The sequence below is a fragment of the Staurois parvus genome, unplaced genomic scaffold (genome assembly GCF_062004578.1).
Source record: "Staurois parvus isolate SC_StPar_1 unplaced genomic scaffold, SC_StPar_1.0 ptg000175l, whole genome shotgun sequence".
Lineage (NCBI taxonomy): Eukaryota > Metazoa > Chordata > Amphibia > Anura > Ranidae > Staurois > Staurois parvus.
The window spans coordinates 464003-484649 of record NW_028317971.1 but is presented as its reverse complement, the minus strand read 5'-3'; the positions used below and the strand labels follow the sequence as shown (position 1 = coordinate 484649).

Here is a 20647-nt window from a genome sequence, read left to right as displayed (position 1 = left end):
TGTGGAATAGCAACAAACTACGGTACCTAAAAATCTCCATAGGCAATGCTTTAAAAGCCTATACAGGTTACCAGTTTAGAGTTACACTGGAGGTCTGGTGCTAGAAATATTACTCTCTTTATAATGTTTTCGGCGATATCTCATGTGTGGTGCAAACACTGTTAACATATGCATTCATCCTTGCGCATGAGCATGGGGGGAGGGGACAAGGGTGCTTTATAATTGTTTTTTTATTATCATACATTTTATTTAATTCTTTTTTACACTGTCTTTTTTTAAAATCAACTTTATTGCTATCACAAGGGATGTTGTTCAGCATGGACAGTGACAGGAACTATATACTGAAATATCTGAGGACCCCCAGATCTCTCCTCTGCCTTTTGAAGAATCAGATCAAACCAAGATCAGTTTGTTCTGATGCTTTCACAGGCCGGTAACAGTCCGTTAACATTTGACTGAAACCAGATGTGACAAACTTCCAGTTTCTTAGACCATAGAGGTGATCGGGGACATTCTGGTCCTCAGTCATCTATATGGTCAGCTGGTGTAACTGCCGCCTTCATCTTCAACCTTTCTATTATGTGTCTCTGTGTGCCAAATGGAGCATGGAGAAGAGAAAGAGCAGCAAAGAATTGTCTGAGGATTTGAGAACAAAAATTGTTGAAAAGCATGGACAATCTCAAGGTTCAAGACCATCTCCAGGGATCTTAATGTTCCTGTGTCCACTGTGCGCAACATTGTCAAGAAGTTTACAGCCCATGACACTGTAGCTAATCGACATGGACAAAAAAGAAAAGATTGCAATGAAGGATTGTTTGAATGGTGGATAAAGAAACTTGATTAACTTCTAGACAAATTCAAGCTTACCTTCAGGCACAGGGTACAACTGTGTCAGCTTGCACTGTGTGTCGCTATCTGAATGAAAAACTATGCTATGGTAGGAGACCCAGGAGAACCCCACTGCTGATAAAGAAACATAAAAATAGCCAGATTGGAGTTTGCCAAAACTTACCCGAGAAAGCCAAAATCCTTTTGGAAGTATGTGCTGTGGACAGACGAAACAAAATTACATCTTATTGATAAAGCCAATCATTCTGTGTTTGCAAAAAAAGGTCTTTAAAGAAAATAATACAGTCCCTAAAGTCAAATGTGATGGAGGTTCACTGATGTTTTGGGGTTGATTTGTTGTTTCAGGCACTGGATGTTTTGACCATGTGCATGGCATTATGAAATCTGAAGACTTCCAAAGAATTCTGGGTGCAATGTAGGGTCCAGTGTCAGAAAGTTAGGTCTCCTTCAGAGGTCATGGGTCATACAGTAGTACAGTGACCCAAGGCACACGTCAAAAAGCACCCAGAAATGGTTTCAGACACAGCGCAGGAGAGTACTGAACTGGCCAGCAATGAGTCCAGATCTCAATCCCATAGAGCACCTGTGGAGAGATCTCAATACAGCAGTTAGGAAGAGGAACCTTTCCAGTCTGAGAGACCTGGAGCAGCTGGCAAAAGAAAAGTGTTCCAGAATTCCAGTAAAGAGGTTTACAAAACTAATTGATGCCTTCAGGAAGCAATTGATTTCAGTTATTTTTTCCAAGGGGTGTGCTGCCAAGTATTAAAGGAGCCAATAATTTTGTCCAGTTCATTTTTGGGGTTTTGGGTGCAGTGTGTCAGATTTGGCTTTTTGTTTCTCCACTTTTTTGTGTCATACCAATACAATCAAAAGACATAAACATGAGAATGCCTAAACATTTGTAGTTGCAAACATTTTCTGGGCAAAGTGGTGCATTATCTGACAGAAATGCAATATATTTAGCCATGACTGTATAAAATGCTGCCCTTTCTTCAGGCATTTGGCATAATGTGCCTCTACTAGGAGAAAAGCTAGGAAACTAAGCTATATGTGGTCTTTCAGGGCCATTTAGGAGTGTATATTGCCTCCTGGGAAATTGCTGCTGTATCAGAAAATGACATAGGAGCAAGTGACCATGCTGAGTGCCTCCGATGTGGTATGATTCAAGTAATACTCACAAATGTTTAGAACTTCCACATTTAGATGGCTTTTGCATTCATGGATGTTAAAGTTTTGCATTCTAGGACAAAGTATTCAGCTGTAACAAGTTGTTTATATAAACCAAATGACGACATTACTTGTACCAGCCTTTCTCAGTCTTTTTAACCCCTCAAATACTTTTAAAGTATCAAGGAACCCCTGCTAAAATGATTATACCTACAGCTCATGGCACATTGGTGTGATCAATAAGTTGTAGTAAGGTTCAATCAAAAGAATAAATAATGTATTATACCTAGCATATTTGACACCCAAGGCACTTCATTTTTAACATCTTCCTGTTTTATACAACAAAATCGTTTTCAGTCACAATCTTGAAATTAACCACTTGCCCTCCAGAGGATTTACCTCCCTTCCTGACCAGGCCATTTTTTGTAATATGGCGCTGCAGTATTTTAAATGACAATTGTGTGGTCATTCAACGCTGCACCCAAATTAAATTTATGTCCTTTTTTTCCACAAGTAGAGCTTTGGTATTTGATCGCCTGTGAATTTTTTATATTGTGCGCTATAAACAAAAAAAGATTTAGGCTCACATCGCACCGCACCCGCACCAAAAAAGGTGCAGGACCCTTTTTGGGGTCTGCACTAGAATCAGATTGCATGGATATTCACACCTATGCGATCTGACTCCTGCACAACGCACTGCGTTTTGCGGACCGATTTCTGGGTGTTGTTAACATACACACCCGCAGCGGTTCGCATGAATGGGGTGAGATTCTGAGGCGGTGCAGAATTCGCACAGAAAATGCTGTGAATTCCAGACCGTATCAGTGTGAACCCAGGCTCAAAGCAAGACATGTTAGGTATTTACTAGGTGTAACATCATCTTTTATATTTTACCAAAAAATAGGTTATTATAGTGTGTTTGTGTGCACTAAAATTCATTAAAGTGTATTTTCCCCAAAAAAACTAGTGTTTGAAAAACATAAAAAATTGTAACAACAACCATTTTATTCTCTAGGGTCTCTGCCTAAAAATATATAATGTTTGGGTGTTCTAAGTAATTTTCTAGCACAAAAAAAAGTTGAACTTTACATAAGTAGTTAACTAACTACTAATACAATGTAAAGCCCCCCTCTGTGCTGGCATGTTCCTCTGTAGTGATCAGGTAGCAGGCGGTGGTGTCACTACACACAGCAGATCACAGTGTCGGAGAGCCTTTTGTTCACACTGGTGAGAGGAGTGTCGGGGTAGTCGGGCTCAGCTCCCCTCCCCTCCATTGTTTAGTCGGGCTCAGCTCCCCTCCCCTCCATTGTTTAGTCGCTCTGCCCTCCTCTGGGATGATCACACGGCCCGGACTGCTCAGACATGGACGGACGATCGATCGCACACGATGAATCCAATGCCAGCGATCCAGTGAGAGGCAATCCGCAGGGCTGTAAAAATGGGGCGCTGATGGATCACTTCGGGGTTCTCATCCAGGCGGTGCTGGCTGTGGTGGCGTTCAGCACTTTGATGTGTGAGTATCCCAACTTTTCCCTCTCCTCCACAGGTCTGCATTGTTTAGTCCTGCTTGTATGCAGTCTGCTCGAGTCTATCTGCAGACTTCTCCCAGACTATAGAGCACTGAGGTCTGCCAATGGTAGAGGAACTATAAGTGTCAGCATGCCGTGTATACCAGTGTAGTATTATGCTGGGGGCCAGTGTTTGATGTAGCTAGTGAAGCCATGTGCTATGTTGTTTACATGTGTCCTTGTAGCAGGAAATGTTACATTGTTGTTACTTTCAGTACTGGATGTGAGATGATATTTGTGATGTTTATTGGTGTGTTTGTGTATACACACATATAAATAAATATAAAAACGTAAAAAACACACAAAAAATAATAATAATAATAATAATAAAAATATATATATATATATATATATATCACACATATGCACACAGTGCAGTGTGTTGTAACAAAGCAGCACACACATTATAGGCTGGTATGCAAAAGCCCCAAGCAGGTATTTTTTGTTGTGTCCACTGTTTTTATTACTATAATTTTTTGTGGTATGTTACTTTCAGCTCTGCTAACCCAGCACACTACATTCTGGTGCTGGACTTTTCATGCCAAAAACAAATGTGCGTTTCATTATTAGTATTGTAAATACCTTCAAGGATCCCTGATACTTCCTCACCCTAGTACTGGTCATATTTCAGATTATTTCCAGCAGCGATCAACCACAAGTACATCTGAACCGAGCAAAGCAACTTTCCAGCAAAATTAGTTTTTTGAGTTTTTGAACTATTATTGGTAGGTTTGGGGTGGATGAAGTAGAGACAGTGTCAAGTAGTGCATGACAAAAAAAAGTGTTTAGTTTCAGATTTGTTCATTAAGTCAATCATTTTGTTTTGTTATATTTGTTATGTTAGAATGATTCAGTTTTGGAATTCGTTTCACATATTTGTTCTGAATCGATTCATATTTTTGAAAGTTATTTTAGAAGATTCGGATTCATTACTTATGTCATTTGAGTATGATTTTGATGCAACTTGCTTGCGACTTTGGCCAGTCATAACAATACAGACTATGACACATATTATTGAATTTACAAAACTCCTTGAAGTCGCAAATGAATAAAACAAATGAATTTTTTAGTTTCTGTTAATTATTTTGTATTCATTGAAATGTATTACTATTGTGATTCAGAGATTCGGATACATCCGACTTTCAATTCGTAACAAAACTATTCGCTCATGTCTAGGATGAAGGAATTCTCTGCTGCCAGAATACACGGATCAGCTCTGCATCCAATTGGTTGCATGTGCTGATTGAACACAAATTCTCCAACATTCCTGTTTGGAAGGAGTTAAAGTGATTCTAAAGACTTAAATTTAGAAAGGAAAAAAAAATGTCATACTTACCTGCTGTGTGCAGTGGTTTTGCACAGAGCAGCCCGGATCCTCCTTTTCTTGAGTTCCCCTCCAGCGCTCCTGGCCCCTCCCTCCTGTCGGGTGCCCCCACTGCAAGCAGGGCACCCAAGCATGTGCACTCCCCAGCTACTCTGTGTGGCCATTTACACACGGAGCCACTGCTTGGCCCCGCCCCCTCTTATCATTGGCTCACTGACTGTGATTGACAGCAGCTGGAGCCAATAGCTCCCATTGCTGTCTCAGCCAATGAGAAGAGGGAGTCCCGGGATAGCCTAGACTCCAGTGCACAACACTGGATTGAGAGGGGGCTTAGGTGAGTATTAGGGGGGGTGCTGCATTGAGAAGGTTTTTTACCTTCATGCATAGATTGCATGAAGGTAAAAAAAACCTTGAGCCTTTACAACCACTTTAACCACTTAAGGACTGCCCTATAGCAGATATACTGCTTCAGGGTGGCACCTGTGTGCAGAATCACGTATATACAGTCATGGCCGAAATTGTTGGCACCCTTGATATTTTTCCTGAAAATCAAGTATTTCACACAAAAAAGGTATTGCATTAACACATGTTTTGCTATACACATGTTTATTCCCTTTGTATGTATTGGAACAAATATAAAACAGAGGCAGAAAAGCAAATATGACATAATGTCACACAAAACCCCAAAAATGGGCTGGACAAAAGTATTGGCACCCTTAACTTAATATTTGGTTGCACACCCTTTGGAAAACATAACTGAAATCAGTCGCTTCCTATAACCATCAATAAGCTTCTGACACCTCTCACCCGGAATTTTGGACCACTCTTCCTTTGCAAACAGCTCCAGGTCTCTCTTATTGGAAGGACACCTTTTCCCAACAGCAATTTTAAGATCTCTCCACAGGTGTTCAATGGGATTTAGATCTGGGCTCATTGCTGGCCACTTCAGAACTCTCCAGCGCTTCTTTGCCATCCATTTCTGAGTGCTTTTTGACGTATGTTTGGGGTCATTGTCCTGCTGGAAGACCCAGGATCTTGGACGCAAACCCAGCTTTCTGACACTGGGCCCTACAGTGCGACCCAAAATCCTTTGGTAATCCTCAGATTTCATGATGCCTTGCACACAGTCAAGGCACCCAGTGCCAGAGGCAGCAAAACAACCCCAAAACATCATTGAACCTCCACCATATTTTACCGTAGGTACTGTGTTTTGTTCTTTGTAGGCCTCATTCCGTTTTCGGTAAACAGTAGAATGATGTGCTTTACCGAAAAGCTCTATCTTGGTCTCATCTGTCCACAAGACGTTTTCCCAGAAGGCTTTTGGCTTACTCAAGTACATTTTGGCAAACTGTAGTCTTGCTTTTTTATGTCTCTGTGTCAGCAGTGGGGTCCTCCTGGGTCTCCTGCCATAGCGTTTCATTTCATTTAAATGTCGACGGATAGTTCGCGCTGACACTGATGCTCCCTGAGCCTGCAGGACAGCTTGAATGTCTTTGGAACATGTTTGGGGCTGCTTATCCACCATCCGGACTATTCTGCGTTGCAATCTTTCATCAATTTTCCTCATCCGTCCACGACCAGGGAGATTAGCTACAGTGCCATGGGTTGCAAACTTCTTGATAATGTTGCGCACTGTGGACAAAGGCAAATCTAGTTCTCTGGAGATGGACTTGTAACCTTGAGATTGTTGATATTTTGCCACAATTTTGGTTCTCAGGTCCTCAGACAGTTCTCGTCTCCTCTTTCTGTTGTCCATGCTTAGTGTGGCACAGACAGACACACAATGCAAAGGTTAAGTGAACGTCTCTCCTTTTTATCTGCTTTCAGGTGTGATTTCTATATTGCCCACACCTGTTACTTGCCCCAGGTGAGTTTACAGGAGCATCACATGCTTGTAACATTCTTATTTATCCGCAGTTGTGAAAGGGTGCCAATACTTTTGTCCAGCCCATTTTTGGAGGTTTGTGTGACATTATGTCGAATTTGCTTTCTTTCCTCCCTTTTTTTGTTTTGTCCCAATACACACAAAGGGAATAAACATGTGTATAGCAAAACATGTGTTAATGCAATACGTTTCGTGAGAAATACATGATTTCCTGGAGAAATATCAAGGGTGCCAACAATTTCGGCCATGACTGTATATATGTGATTTTGCAATTCTGGGTAGGAGACGCACGCGAACCCTACCCGCACCGCCATTTGTGGCCACGGATGTCAATAACCGGGTCCCGGCCGGTAATTACCCACCAGAGCCCGGTGATTACAGAGCATCTCCTATAGGGAGGAAGATTGTTTTGTTTAAGAACAATCTTCCTCCTTGTCAGCTCGAGCACACTGCCCGGGTTGGTTGTGCACAGTACAGCCATCCCGATCAGTGTGCTTACAGTAAAGAACACCCCCCCGCTCCCTAGTAAAACACTCCCTACACACAGTTAACCCTTTGATTGCCCCTCACATTAACCCATTAGTACAGTGTCAGTGCTTTTTTTTTTGGACTGATCACTGTATTGGTGTCAATGGGGATGTCAGTGACACCAAGTTAGTTCCCCCCAGTGTTAGAATGTCCGCCGCAGTCCCACTAAAAGTTGTTGATCACTACTACCATTACTAGTAGAAAAAAAAAATCCCATTATCTATACCTCCATTTGTAAACGCTATAACTTTCATGTAAACCAATTCATTTACATGTATTACGATTTGTTTTTTTAGCAAAGACATGTAGCAGAATATATTTTGGCCTAAATTTATGATGATATTTGATTTTTTACATTTTTTTTTACTGGACATGTTTAATAGCAAAATGTCCAAAATATTGTTTTTTTTCTCAAAATTGTCATTCTTTTTTTGCTTATAACGCAAAAAAAATGCACAGGCGATCAGATACCACAGAAAGAAAGTTCAATTTGTGGGAAAAAAGTATGTAAATTTCATTTGGGTGCAGCGTTGCATGACCGCGCAATTGTCAGTTAAAGTAACGCAGTGCTGTAACACAAAAAATGGCCTGGTCCGGAAGGGGGGTAAATCCTCAGGAGCACAAGTGGTTAATCACTAGCTCAACTCCTGTTGGAATACGAACAGCAACAGATGTATCACCTAAGGGCCACACATAATATTCAGTGAACATAATGCTAAGAAAGCTGTTAGCTACTGCAAGTGTGCAACAGGAGATAGTCAAAGACTCTGGGCTTGCTACAGAAGATGGTCAGAAATTTATTATGGTCAAAATACTCACAAAATAAACCATTTTGACCATATCAAACAAAGAAAATATTGTACCTACTATACTATGAGAGTCCTTTTTATCTGTTTCTGTGGACGTCCTTGAGATGTGATGTGCAGGGGAGTTCTGCTGTGAGAGACAGACATGGCGGTGTAGATCATGTCAAAGCCTATGTGACCATCCCTAGATTGGTGGTCTGATCTTCTGGTAAAATGGATTTGCATACACTGTGGTGAACTGGTGGAGCGTTTTCTTACCATCTACATTTGGTGTGAATTTGGAAGGATTCATTTCTTCTGGTCCTAGAATGGCACTGAATCTGTACTTTTCTGGGGTGGTCTATGTTGGGGACTTTATATATTTTTTTTAATTCTTTTGTCATGCATTGTTACAAAGATTTGCACATTTTTATATATAATTGATATTTATAGCACTGTACACTTTTTATAAGATGCTACAAAATATGGCCAGAGAAGGGCATACATGAAATAGGAGACTGTCAAAGACTATGGGCTTACTACAAGAGTCACCCTAGGTTCACAACTAAGCGTTTTCTGCAGCATTTTTCAGAAACAGAGTACAGTCCATTTAACATGATTTCCTATGGGACATGTTTACATCTGTGTGTTTTCACCCAGTGTGTTTTTTGGAAAGGGTCAGGGACTTTTTTTTAACTCAAAACGTTGCGTTTTTGGTTCTATGGATTTTATTGGAAACGCCGCAGGAAAGCATGTAGTGCGTTTTTGCTGCGTTTTGTGTTTTAAATCTGACTAGCAACAAGAAAAAAAAAGAAAACAGAAAAAAAAACACATCAAAAATGCAGGTGCAAAAACGCAACTCAAAACGCAATGCAGAAATGTCTCAAACGAAAACCTGCATAGACGTGAACCTAGCCTTAAAGCGGAATTTCACTTTCTCAATCAACATTGACCATCTGTAAAGTGCTAGTAAACTTTTTTTTTTTTTTTTTACATTTTACCTACAAGTAAGCTTATAATAAAGCCTACTTGTAGGTAAAATGAATATCTCCTAAACGTGCCCTGTTTAGGAGATATTCTCTCTTTTTTTTTTAAGCTGGCACATGCACTCTGAAGGAATGGCATATCCGTGACGTTCCTTCAGAGCTGTGTGCCGTGGCCTGATATGTGGGAGTGACATCATCATGGTCCGGCCTGTCAGACGGCTGGAGCTCGCAGACCTGGAAGGAAGACAGGTGAAGATGGAAGCCTCTACAGCAGTGACAGCGCGCCGCTGGAGGGCTTCGTTTTAAGGTAAGTTTTACATAATGTGCTAGTATGTGATGTATACTACCACATTATTTATTTCAGGTACTTATATAGCACTGTCAATTTATGCAGCGCTTTACATATATATTGTACATTCACATCAGTCCCTAACCCTCAAGGGGTGTACAATCTAAGGTCCCTAACTTACATTCATACATACACATACTAGGGCCAGTTTAGACAGGATCCAATTAACCTACCAGCATGTCTTTAGAGTGTGGGAGGAAACCAGAGTTCCCTGAGGAAACCCATGCAGCCACAGGGAGAACATGCAAACTCCAGGCAGGTGGCATTGTGGTTGGGATTCGAACCATCGACCCTAGTACTGCCAGACGGAAGTGCTAACCATTTAGCCACTGTGCTGCCCATTAGGACATTACCTTGCAGGAGACTTTTTTTTTTTCTCCTTTACTGTGGTTTACTTTCGCTTTAATCCTTATGCTGCTAGCATTAATAAATAAATAGGAAAGTACAGTCAGGTCCATAAATATTGGGACATGGACACAATTCTAACATTTTTGGCTCTATACACCACCACAATGAATTTGAAATGAAACGAACAAGATGTGCTTTAACTGCAGACTGTCAGCTTTAATTTAAAGGTTATTTACATCCAAATCAGGTGAACGGTGTAGGAGTTACAACAGTTTGTATATGTGCCTCCCACTTGTTAAGGGACCAAAAGTAATGGGACAAAATAATAATCATAAATCAAACTTTCACTTTTTAATACTTGGTTGCAAATCCTTTGCAGTCAATTACAGCCTGAAGTGTGGAACGCATAGACATCACCAGACGCTGGGTTTCATCCCTGGTGATGCTCTGCCAGGCCTCTACTGCAACTGTCTTCAGTTCCTGCTTGTTCTTGGGGCATTTTCCCTTCAGTTTTGTCTTCAGCAAGTGAAATGCATGCTCAATCGGATTCAGGTCAGGTGATTGACTTGGCCATTGCAGAACATTCCACTTCTTTCCCTTAAAAAACTCTTTGGTTGCTTTTGCAGTCTGCTTTGGGTCATTGTCCATCTGCACTGTGAAGCGGCGTCCAATGAGTTGTGAAGCATTTGGCTGAATATGAGCAGATAATATTGCCCGAAACACTTCACAATTCATCCGGCTGCTTTTGTCAGCAGTCACATCATCAATAAATACAAGAGAACCAGTTCCATTGGCAGCCATACATGCCCACGCCATGACACTACCACCACCATGCTTCACTGATGAGGTGGTATGCTTAGGATCATGAGCAGTTCCTTTCCTTCTCCATACTCTTCTCTTCCCATCACTCTGGTACAAGTTGATCTTGGTCTCATCTGTCCATAGGATGTTGTTCCAGAACTGTGAAGGCTTTTTTAGATGTCGTTTGGCAAACTCTAATCTGGCCTTCCTGTTTTTGAGGCTCACCAATGGTTTACATCTTGTGGTGAACCCTCTGTATTCACTCTGGTGAAGTCTTCTCTTGATTGGTGACTTTGACACACATACACCTACCTCCTGGAGAGTGTTCTTGATCTGACCAACTGTTGTGAAGGGTGTTTTCTTCACCAGGGAAAGAATTCTTCGGTCATCCACCACAGTTGTTTTCCGTGGTCTTCCGGGTCTTTTGGTGTTGCTGAGCTCACCGGTGCGTTCCTTCTTTTTAAGAATGTTCCAAACCGTTGTTTTGGCCACGCCTAATGTTTTTGCTATCTCTCTGATGGGTTTGTTTTGTTTTTTCAGCCTAATGATGGCTTGCTTCACTGATAGTGACAGCTCTTTGGATCTCATCTTGAGAGTTGACAGCAACAGATTCCAAATGCAAATAGCACACTTGAAATGAACTCTGGACCTTTTATCTGCTCGTTGTAATTGGGATAATGAGGGAATAACACACAACTGGCCATGGAACAGCTGAGAAGCCAATTGTCCCATTACTTTTGGCCCCTTAACAAGTGGGAGGCACATATGCAAACTGTTGTAATTCCTACACTGTTCACCTGATTTGGATGTAAATACCTTCAAATGAAAGCTGACAGTCTGCAGTTAAAGCACATCTTGTTCATTTCATTTCAAATCTATTGTGGTGGAGTATAGAGCCAAAAATGTTAGAATTGTGTCGATGTCCCAAAATTTATGGACCTGACTGTATATCGTAGTTACTTCTCTTAAACTTTTTTTTACATTTCATCAGTTGCTTCCTGGCTCCAGGCCTAGGCAAATGACATCATACATCCCAGGAGTCTTCAAGAGGGGAGGAAGGGTTTTCTCTGCTAAGCACACCCTCCTGCCTGCATGCCTGAGCTAAGTGCAGAATGATTCTAGGAAGTAATTGCTACATGAATCTTTTGCCCTTACTCAAGATGTCAATAGCCAAAAATGCTAAGGGGGTGTTTTTTAACCACTTAAGCATCAGAATATTTTATCCCTTTCATGACCAGGCCATCTTTTGCTATTTGTCACTGTGATACTCTAACTGGCAATTTCGCGGTCATGCAACATTGTACCTAGATTAAATTTAATAATTTTTGACACAAATAGAGCTTTCTTTTGGTGGTATTTGATCACCGTTGGGTTTTTAATTTTTTATTACATGCTGCATCTTTCCTCACTGCACCGCACATCATACCAGCTTTGTGGTGTGAACAGGGCACATAGTAAACAATTGTTTTCTATGCGTCCCGGAGGTGACTTGTGTTTATCCAGTGTGGATGAGCCCTAACTCAAATGAGCAGGATAAAGTTCACTTTTCATAACACATTACATGTTTCACCTGTATTCTTCTAGCTTTATTTCAATCAAGGGAGTGTGTACATATGCATGTAAAAATACTGACAGACAACGCAGATTTGTTTTTTTTTTAATATATGATCTATATGCAGTGCATATTTACATAAGTAAAAAAAAATGCCTGCATGCCTAAAAATGCTGAACTGTAGGCAACTGTGTGCAAGAGGCCAAGGGCCACTGCACAGCACTGAGATGATGGCTCATTATTCAAAGCCTCATCGAAGTTCAAGAAATACTGTAGGCAGGGCTTTTTTTCTCAAAAAATAGGAGCAAGAACTCCGTCCTTATGAATCGCTTTTTGTCTCCCCCCTCCCTACTCACCTCCTAGTACCGCTTCTTATGGATTCAGTCAGTCATTGTTGGCCGATAGGGAATGTTTCTGGCAATGTGTTAGATACAATCACTGAATCACTGGCCACTTTATTAGGTACCCCTTGCTAGTGCCAAGATAATATCCCCCACACCATTACACCACCACCAGCCTGAACCAATGATACAAGGTGGGATGGATCCATGCTTTCATGTTTTTTATGCCAAATTCTGACCCTACCATCTGAATGTCTCAGCACTTCCTGAAGAAGCTGCTGGGTGAAACGTACGTCTAAGTGTCATTACATCCCTTCCGGGTCCGGGGACGGGATGTTCAGCCATAGCGAAAGCGAGGCTTGGAGCGCACGACGGCCATATTTGACATTCACAAGCTGCAGATACTGGTGCTGGTATTACAGGCACCACTCCATATGAGTGCAAAATTGACTGGTTTTGCTCATAATGTTCATTTAATAAATGCTCCACTTAGAAAGATTTTATATCTGTCTGATTTATCTGAGCGGCCTGTCACCACATCTCCCTAAGGATTAGCCCCCATTGAAATACCAAGAGTTTGCTGAAAATCCCATTGCCTTAGCTTTTGGCCTTATCCATGGAGAGCTGCTGGAGGGGAGCAACACTCTAGGAAAGCCTGAGAGGATGGTTCCCTATATGACCAAAATGCGTATCTGACTACCTTAATTGGGTTTCATAGGTCTGGTGAGCGAGCAATTTATATGTAATTTACTTGCACGTGGTGAAGATATCAAATCACTCACTTTATATGGGTTACAGAACAGAGAAATAGAAAGGACAGTCACTTTTTTCAATACATGAACTCACTCTTGGACTTTCATTGTCTTTTATATTTTTAATATAGTTAGTGGGAAATGGAGTACCAATTATAGGTGCAATATAACATATAGAACTGTTTGGTCCAGGGGCATGCTGTGAAACACGCCTATATGTATATTCGCAATTTATTTACGCAACGCCTGTCAATTTTTAAATATTGATTTGCACAAGTGTGCTTATTCACCTAATAGGGACAGCTGCATATTTTACACAAATTTGCAATTTTTTGACGCACTAGGCGCCATAATAATAATAATTTTATAATTCACTCAGACTAACCTGTCTGGCCAACAACTATGCCACGTTCAAAGTTCCCTTTCTTCCCCATTCTGATGCTTGGTGTGAACTTCAGCAAGTTGTCTTCACCACGTCTAGATGTCTAAATGCATTGAGCTGCTGCCATGTGATTGGCTGATTATTTGTGTTACCAAGCAATTTAACAGGTGTACCTAATAAAGTGACCGGTGAGTGTATTTAAGCCATTGATGTGAACCTGTGCTTTGCCCATGCAAGGTAACATGATGGACTAGTTAGTTGGACCCAGTTTACATATCCTTTTGCGCAATCCTTTTCCTCCCATACCATTCATTAAGTCATTGAGAATGTAGAGGGGAAGCTCTCTTTTCTGAGGATGCTCTCTCCAACCCCATGTGACAGTACTGGGTGCTTGAGCTACCTATTGCCATTTGGGAGCAAAGGAGAGCATGACATGATTCCTATACCCAGAAGTACCAGGATTTTCTGTTTATTCATGATTGAACAGAGCACTAGGGTGTGAAGGGAAGATGAGTATGTGGTGCTGGGAAAGAAAGTGGTTTAGGTCTTTTTCACATGGGGAGAACTTCACTTTGCTCAGTGGATGATCTGTCTGCTAATCCCCTGTAAAGCAGTGTGGGCAAATGACAAGTCTATGCTTTTTATGCAGAGCAAAAGCAGACACAGCGGTCTCTTCTCTGAGAGGTGGGGTGTAAACAGACTGACTGTCCGTTTTTACACCTGACTACCCTCCGATCAGATCCCCTAGACCAGAGATCTCCAAAGGGCCAGTTTTCTGTTCTTCAGACTTTAGAGGGCCAGATTGTGTCCAGTAGGAGTAAACAATGCCCAGTCTTTGCTATCGGGGGGGAGATAGTTGGTGTCAGTGAGAGGAATAGTGCCCCATGTTTGTTGCCAGTGGAAGGAATAGTACCCCGTTGTTAGTGGCAGGAATAATGTCTCAAGGGCCGGATAAAGGCACACAAAGGGCTTCACCTGGCCCCAGGGCTGCAGTTTGGAGACCACTGCACTAGATGGAAGGGAAAGGGATCCCCTTCCATTTATCCTGATAATTTTTACAAAGTGTCAATTTTACTGCAAGTTGTACTTTAAAGCTTCACAAACTGTCATTGTAGAACACAGCAATAGGAAAAACAACAGCACATGATGTTTTTTTTCTGAGAAATGTTATGAATAAAATTGGACCTTGAAGTTTGGATGTCATGTGAACCATAACCATGGTTGATGGCACAGATTAACATTGATTCACTGGTGTGTTTTTCTCATTTTGATATGAATAAGTCTGCCCCAAAGTCATGTGAAGAAAATGTATGAGAATTAAGCAGTGAGAAGGAATATTCCACGATCCAATTTACATATGTAATTGTATAATTAAAATGGAGACATCCATGTCACTTCAGATGGAGTGTGTTGTGTGTGAATTCTTGGTGTTTGTTAGGACTACATTTTTTGTTTCAGACCTTTTGGCACATATAGGGTCATACATAACTTTCTGAATGACAAGAGTATTTTCAAACCTGTTTAAATGCAGGTTTAAATTTATCACTATATTGTGCCGTTGGTCAGACTTTTGGTCTTTCTAACGTTTGCTTATATCCCATCTCGACGGCCACGCTCAGTTAATTTAACTTTTATTTTTTTTGTGTACCCTTTTAATATTGTGGTTAAAACAGTCATTTTTCTTCAGAATTTCTCTGCAAGCTCCACTAAGTGCTGTTGAAACATACTGCAAAACAACCCAAGAGCTTTTGAAGGTATAAAAGTGGAATATTCTGCAATGGCTGAGTCAATCACCTGATCTCAACCCAATTGAGCATGTATTTCACTTGTTGAAGGCAAAATTAAAGGCAGAAAGACCCACAAACAAAGAACAACTGAAGACAGCTTCAGTTAGAGCCTGGCAAAGCATCAGAAAGGAGGAAACCTCCTATTTGGTAATATCCATGGGTTCCAGACTTCAGGCAGTCATTGCCAGTAAAGGATTCTCAACAATATATCAAAAATGAACATTTTATTTATGATTATATTAATTTGTCCAATTACACTTGAGTCCCTGAAAATGGAGGGACTGTGTATACAAAAAATGGTTGAAGTTCCTAAAATTTGTACTTGATATTTATGTTCAACCCCTTGAATTAAAGCTGAAAGTCTGCACTTCAAATTCATTTGGATTGTTTTGCTTTAATTTATTCTGGTGGCATACAGAGCCAATAGTATGAGAATTTTGCCTGTGTCCAAATATACAGTATATGGACCTAACTGTGTGTACGTGTGTGTGTGATATATAGATATATATATATATAGTGCATCCATATAGTATTCACAGCGCTTCACTTTTGACACATTTTGTTATGTTACAGCCTTATTCCAATATGGATTAAATTCATTTTTTTCCTTAACATTCCAAAACAATACCCCATAATGACAACATGAAAAAAGTTTGTTTATTAAAAATAGAAATTTCTCCCATTCTTCTTTGCAGTACCTCTCAAGCTCCATCAGGTTGGATGGGGAGCGTTGGTGCACAGCCATTTTCAGATCTCTCCAGAGATGTTCAATCGGGTTCAAGTCTGGGCTCTGGCTGGGCCACTCCAGGACATTCACAGAGTTGGCCTGTAGCCATTCCTTTGTTATGTGGGCTGTGTGCTTAGGGTCGCTGTCTTGTTGAAAGATGAACAGTCTCCCCAGTCTGAGGTCCAGAGCGCTCTGGAACAGGATTCATCAAGGGTGTGTCTGTACATTGCTGCATTCATCTTTCCTTCAATCCTGACTAGTCTCCAAGTTCCTGCCGCTGAAAAACATCCCCACAGCATGATGCTGCCACCACTGTGCTTCACTGTAGGGATGGTATTGGCCAGGTGGTGAGCGGTGCCTGGTTTCCTCCAGACATGAAGTTTGGCATTCAGGCCAAAGAGTTCAATCTTTGTTGCATCAGACCAGAGAGTTTTGTTTCTCATGGTCTGAGAGTCCCTCAGGTACCTTTTGGCAAACTCCAGGCGGGCTGCCATTTGTCTTTTACTTAGGAGTGGCTTCCATCTGGTCACTCTACCATACAGGCTGTATTGGTGGCGTGCTGCAGAGATGGTTGATCTTCTGGAAGTTTCTCCTCTCTCCACAGAGAAACGCTGGAGCTCTTTCAGAGTGACCATCGGGTGCTTGGTTACCTCCCTGGCTAAGGCCCTTCTCCTTCGATCACTCATTTTGGCCGGGTGGCCCACTCTAGGAAGATTCCTTGTGGTTCCAAACTTCTTCCATTTATGGATGATGGAGGCCACTGTGCTCATTGGAACCTTCAATGCTGCAGAAATTTTTCTGTACCCTTCCCCAGATCTGTGTCTTGATACAATCCTGTCTCGGAGGTTCCTTGGACTTCATGGCTTGGTTTGTGCTCTAACATGCACTGTTAACTGTGGGACCTTATATAGACATGTTTATGCCTTTCATAATCATGTCCAATCAACTGAATTTCCCACAAGTGCACTCCAATCAAGTTGTGGAAACATCTCAAGGAGAATCAGTGGGAACAGGATGCACCAGAGCTCAATTTTGAGTGTCATGGTAAAGGCTGTGAATACTTATGTACATGTGTTTTTGTTTTTTTGTTTTTTTTTTTTAATAAATTGCAAAGATTTCAAAATGAACTTCTTTCACGTTGTCATTATGGAATATTGTTTGTAGAATGTTGAGAAAAAAATGAATTTAATCCATTTTGGAATAAGGCTGTAACAAAACAAAATGTGGCAAAAGTTATCACTGTGAATACTTTCTGGATGCACTGTGTGTGTGTGTGTGTGTGTGTGTGTGTGTGTGTGTGTGTGTGTGTGTGTGTGTATGTATGTGTATATATGTGTGTGTGTGTATATATGTACAGTATCTTCCAGATGTGAGTACACCCCTCACATGTTTGTAAATAGTTTATTATATCTTTTCATGTGACAACACTGAAGAAATGACACTTTGCTACAATGTAAAGTAGTGAGTGTACAGCTTGTATAACAATGTAAATTTGTTGTCCCCTCAAAATAACTCAACACACAGCCATTAATGTCTAAACCGCTGGCAACAAAAGTGAGTACACCCCTAAGTGAAAATGTCCAAATTGGGCCCAAAGGGTCAATATGTTGTGTGGCCACCATTATTTTCCAGCACTGCCTTAACCCTCTTGGGTATGGAGTTCACCAGAGCTTCACAGGTTGCCACTGGAGTCCTCTTCTACTCCTCTATGATGAAATCATGGAGCTGGTGGAAGAGACCTTGCGCTGTTTGAGGATGCCCCACAGATGCTCAATGGGATTAAGGTCTTGAGACATGCTTGGCCAGTCCATCACCTTTACCCTCAGCTTCTTTAGTAAGGCAATGGTCATCTTGGAGGTGTGTTTGTGGTCATTATCATGTTGGAATACTTCCTTGCATCCCAGTTTCTGAAGGGAGGGAATCATTCTCTGCTTCAGTATGTCACAGTACATGTTGGCATTCATGGTTCCCTCAATGAACTTTAGCTCCCCAGTACCGGCAGCACTCATGCAGCCCCAGACCATGACACTCCCACCACCATGCTTGACTGTAGGCAAGACACACTTGTCTTTGTACTCCTCATCTGAGTGCTGCCACACACGCTTGACACCATCTGAAGAAAATCAGTTTATCTTGGTCTCATCAGATCACAGGACATGGTTCCAGTAATATCTTCAGCAAACTGTTTGTGGGCTTTCTTGTGCATCATCTTTAGAAGAGGCTTCCTTCTGGGACAACAGCCATGCATACCAATTTGATGCAGTGTGCAGCATATGGTCTGAGCACTGACAGGCTGACCCCCCACCCCTTCAACCTCTGCAGCAATGCTGGCAGCACTCATACATCTATTTCCCAAAGACAACCTCTGAATATGACGCTGAGCACGTGCACTCCACTTCTGTTCTGAGTGGAACCTGTCCTGTTAAACCACTGTATGGTCTTGGCCACCGTGCTGCAGCACAGTTTCAGGGTCTTGGCAATCTTCTTATAGCCTAGGCCATCTTTATGTAGAGCAACAATTCTTTTTTTCAGATCCTAAGAGAGTTCTTTGCCATGAGGTGCCATGTTGTCCAGTGACCAGTATAAGAGAGTGAGAGTGATAACAACAAATTTAACATACCTGCTCCCCATTCAGACCTGGGACCTTGTAACACTAACGAGTTACATGACACCCTGGAGGGAAAATGGCTAATTGGGCCCAATTTGGACATTCTCACTTAGGGGTGTATTCACTTTTGTTGCCAGCGGTTTAGACAATGGCTGCATGTTGAGTTATTTTGAGGGAACAGCAAATTTACTGTTCTACAAGCTGTAAATTCACTACTTTACATTGTAGCAAAGTATCATTTCTTCAGTGTTGTGACATGGAAAGATATAATAAAATATTTAAAAAATTGTGAGGGGGGGACTCACTTCTGTGAAATACTGTGTGTGTGTGTGTGTGTGTGTGTGTGTGTGTATGTATATATAAATATATATATATATATGACAAAATCATGGAAACGCCAGATAAAAGTACAAGATCATTACCAAATATAGTGTTAGACCCAGGGGCGTATTTGCTGCGAGGCACACTAGGCAGTTGCCTAGGGCGGCACTTTTCAGGGGGGTGGCACGGCAGCAGTGTCCGTGGGAAAGGGACAGGGGCAGGGCCACCATGGCTGATGGACCGGTGCAGCGGCAAGATCTGTCCCCCCATGAAGATCTGTCCCCCTAACGCATCTGCGCATGTCACTGGCTGCAGAGGAGAGCAGACTGGTGGGCGGATCCCCAGTGTGCGCTCAGAGCGCATGAGGTGCGGGTCCCGCTGTCAGTGTGCCAGGCCTGGGATGTGCAAGAAGGCCAGAAGGAGGAAGCAGAACAGGATGAGGTCAGGGGGGCAGAGCCCACCTGCTCTTTTGCAGCCGCCGGAGAACCTGAGGGAGAAGGTGCGCCATCTGGAGGAGCCCCTGCTGGACAGGTAAGTGCTTGGAGGACTGGTGCATCCCCACTCCTGTCACACTGTCCCCTGATACACTGCCCCCCACCTGTTCCACTTCCCCCTCCTGTCCCCCACATTGTCCCACTGCCCCCCACCTGTCCCCACTGCCCCCCACCTGTCCATCTGCCGCTCACCTGTCCCTCTGCGCTCCTCCTGTCCATCTGCCCCTCACCTGTCCCACTGTGCTCCTCCTGTCCCACTGCCCCTCACCTGTCCCACTGCCCCTTACCTGTCCCACTGCCCCTCACCTGTCCCACTGCTCTCCTCCTGTCCCACTGCCCCTCACCTGTCCCACTGTGCTCCTCCTGTCCCACTGCCCCTCACCCGTCCCACTGCCCCTCACCTGTCCCTCTGCGCTCCTCCTGTCCCACTTCCCCTCACCTATCCTTCTGCGCTTCTCCTGTCCCACTGTGCTTCTCCTGTCCCACTACCCCGATCCTGTCCCATGGCTCCTTCACGCTGCCCCCTACCTGTCCCTCTGAGCTTCTCCTGTCCCACTGCCCCTCACCTGTCCCTCTGCAGTGCCGCCCCCCCCCCCCTTTCCCTGTGGAAGGGACACTACCGTGGGAAAGGGACAGGGGCTACTGTGTCTTACCTGACTTCGCGTCCTACGTCGATCCGGTCCACAAGGCACTGCTGGAGGAGGGGTGCAGACGGTGTCCGTCCGGTGTCTTAATCTTCCTAGATCTTGATCGCGATGTGGGGCGGGATGACAAGCCGTCCCTCTAATCTGGTCACACCCCTGGGATCACTGGGCAGCCTATGGCAGCCTGTCCTTCCCTCTGCAAGCTTCGCCTCCTTGCCAGTGATTGGCCGCCAGATCTGTAGCTCAGAAAAGGCACACAGGCGGCCAATCACATGCGAGAAAGCGGAGCTTGGAGAGGAGGAGCTGAGTGGCAGCGCGAAGATTGAAGATCGAGTGAGGGAGCAGCTGGAGCTGGTGAAGAGGAGGAGAGTGGCTGGAGAAGGAAGACAGCTGATGGGTAAGTGTCTGTGTCTGAAGGAGGGAGCCCGGGCTGGATCAGGGGTCAGCAC

The 20647-nt window shown here is 42.8% G+C and overlaps 1 protein-coding gene across 1 annotated transcript in view; it reads left to right on the top strand.

Annotated features, from left to right (window-relative positions):
• Positions 1 to 3326: 3326 nt before the first annotated feature.
• LOC149462366 (store-operated calcium entry regulator STIMATE-like) overlaps positions 3327 to 20647 on the top strand; it is a 134535-nt gene continuing 117214 nt past the window's right edge. The window contains exon 1 of the mRNA XM_089676861.1: positions 3327 to 3529. Coding sequence (XP_089532987.1) covers positions 3379 to 3529 — 151 coding nt within the window. The 5' untranslated portion in view covers positions 3327 to 3378. The remainder of the gene's footprint in view (positions 3530 to 20647) is intronic.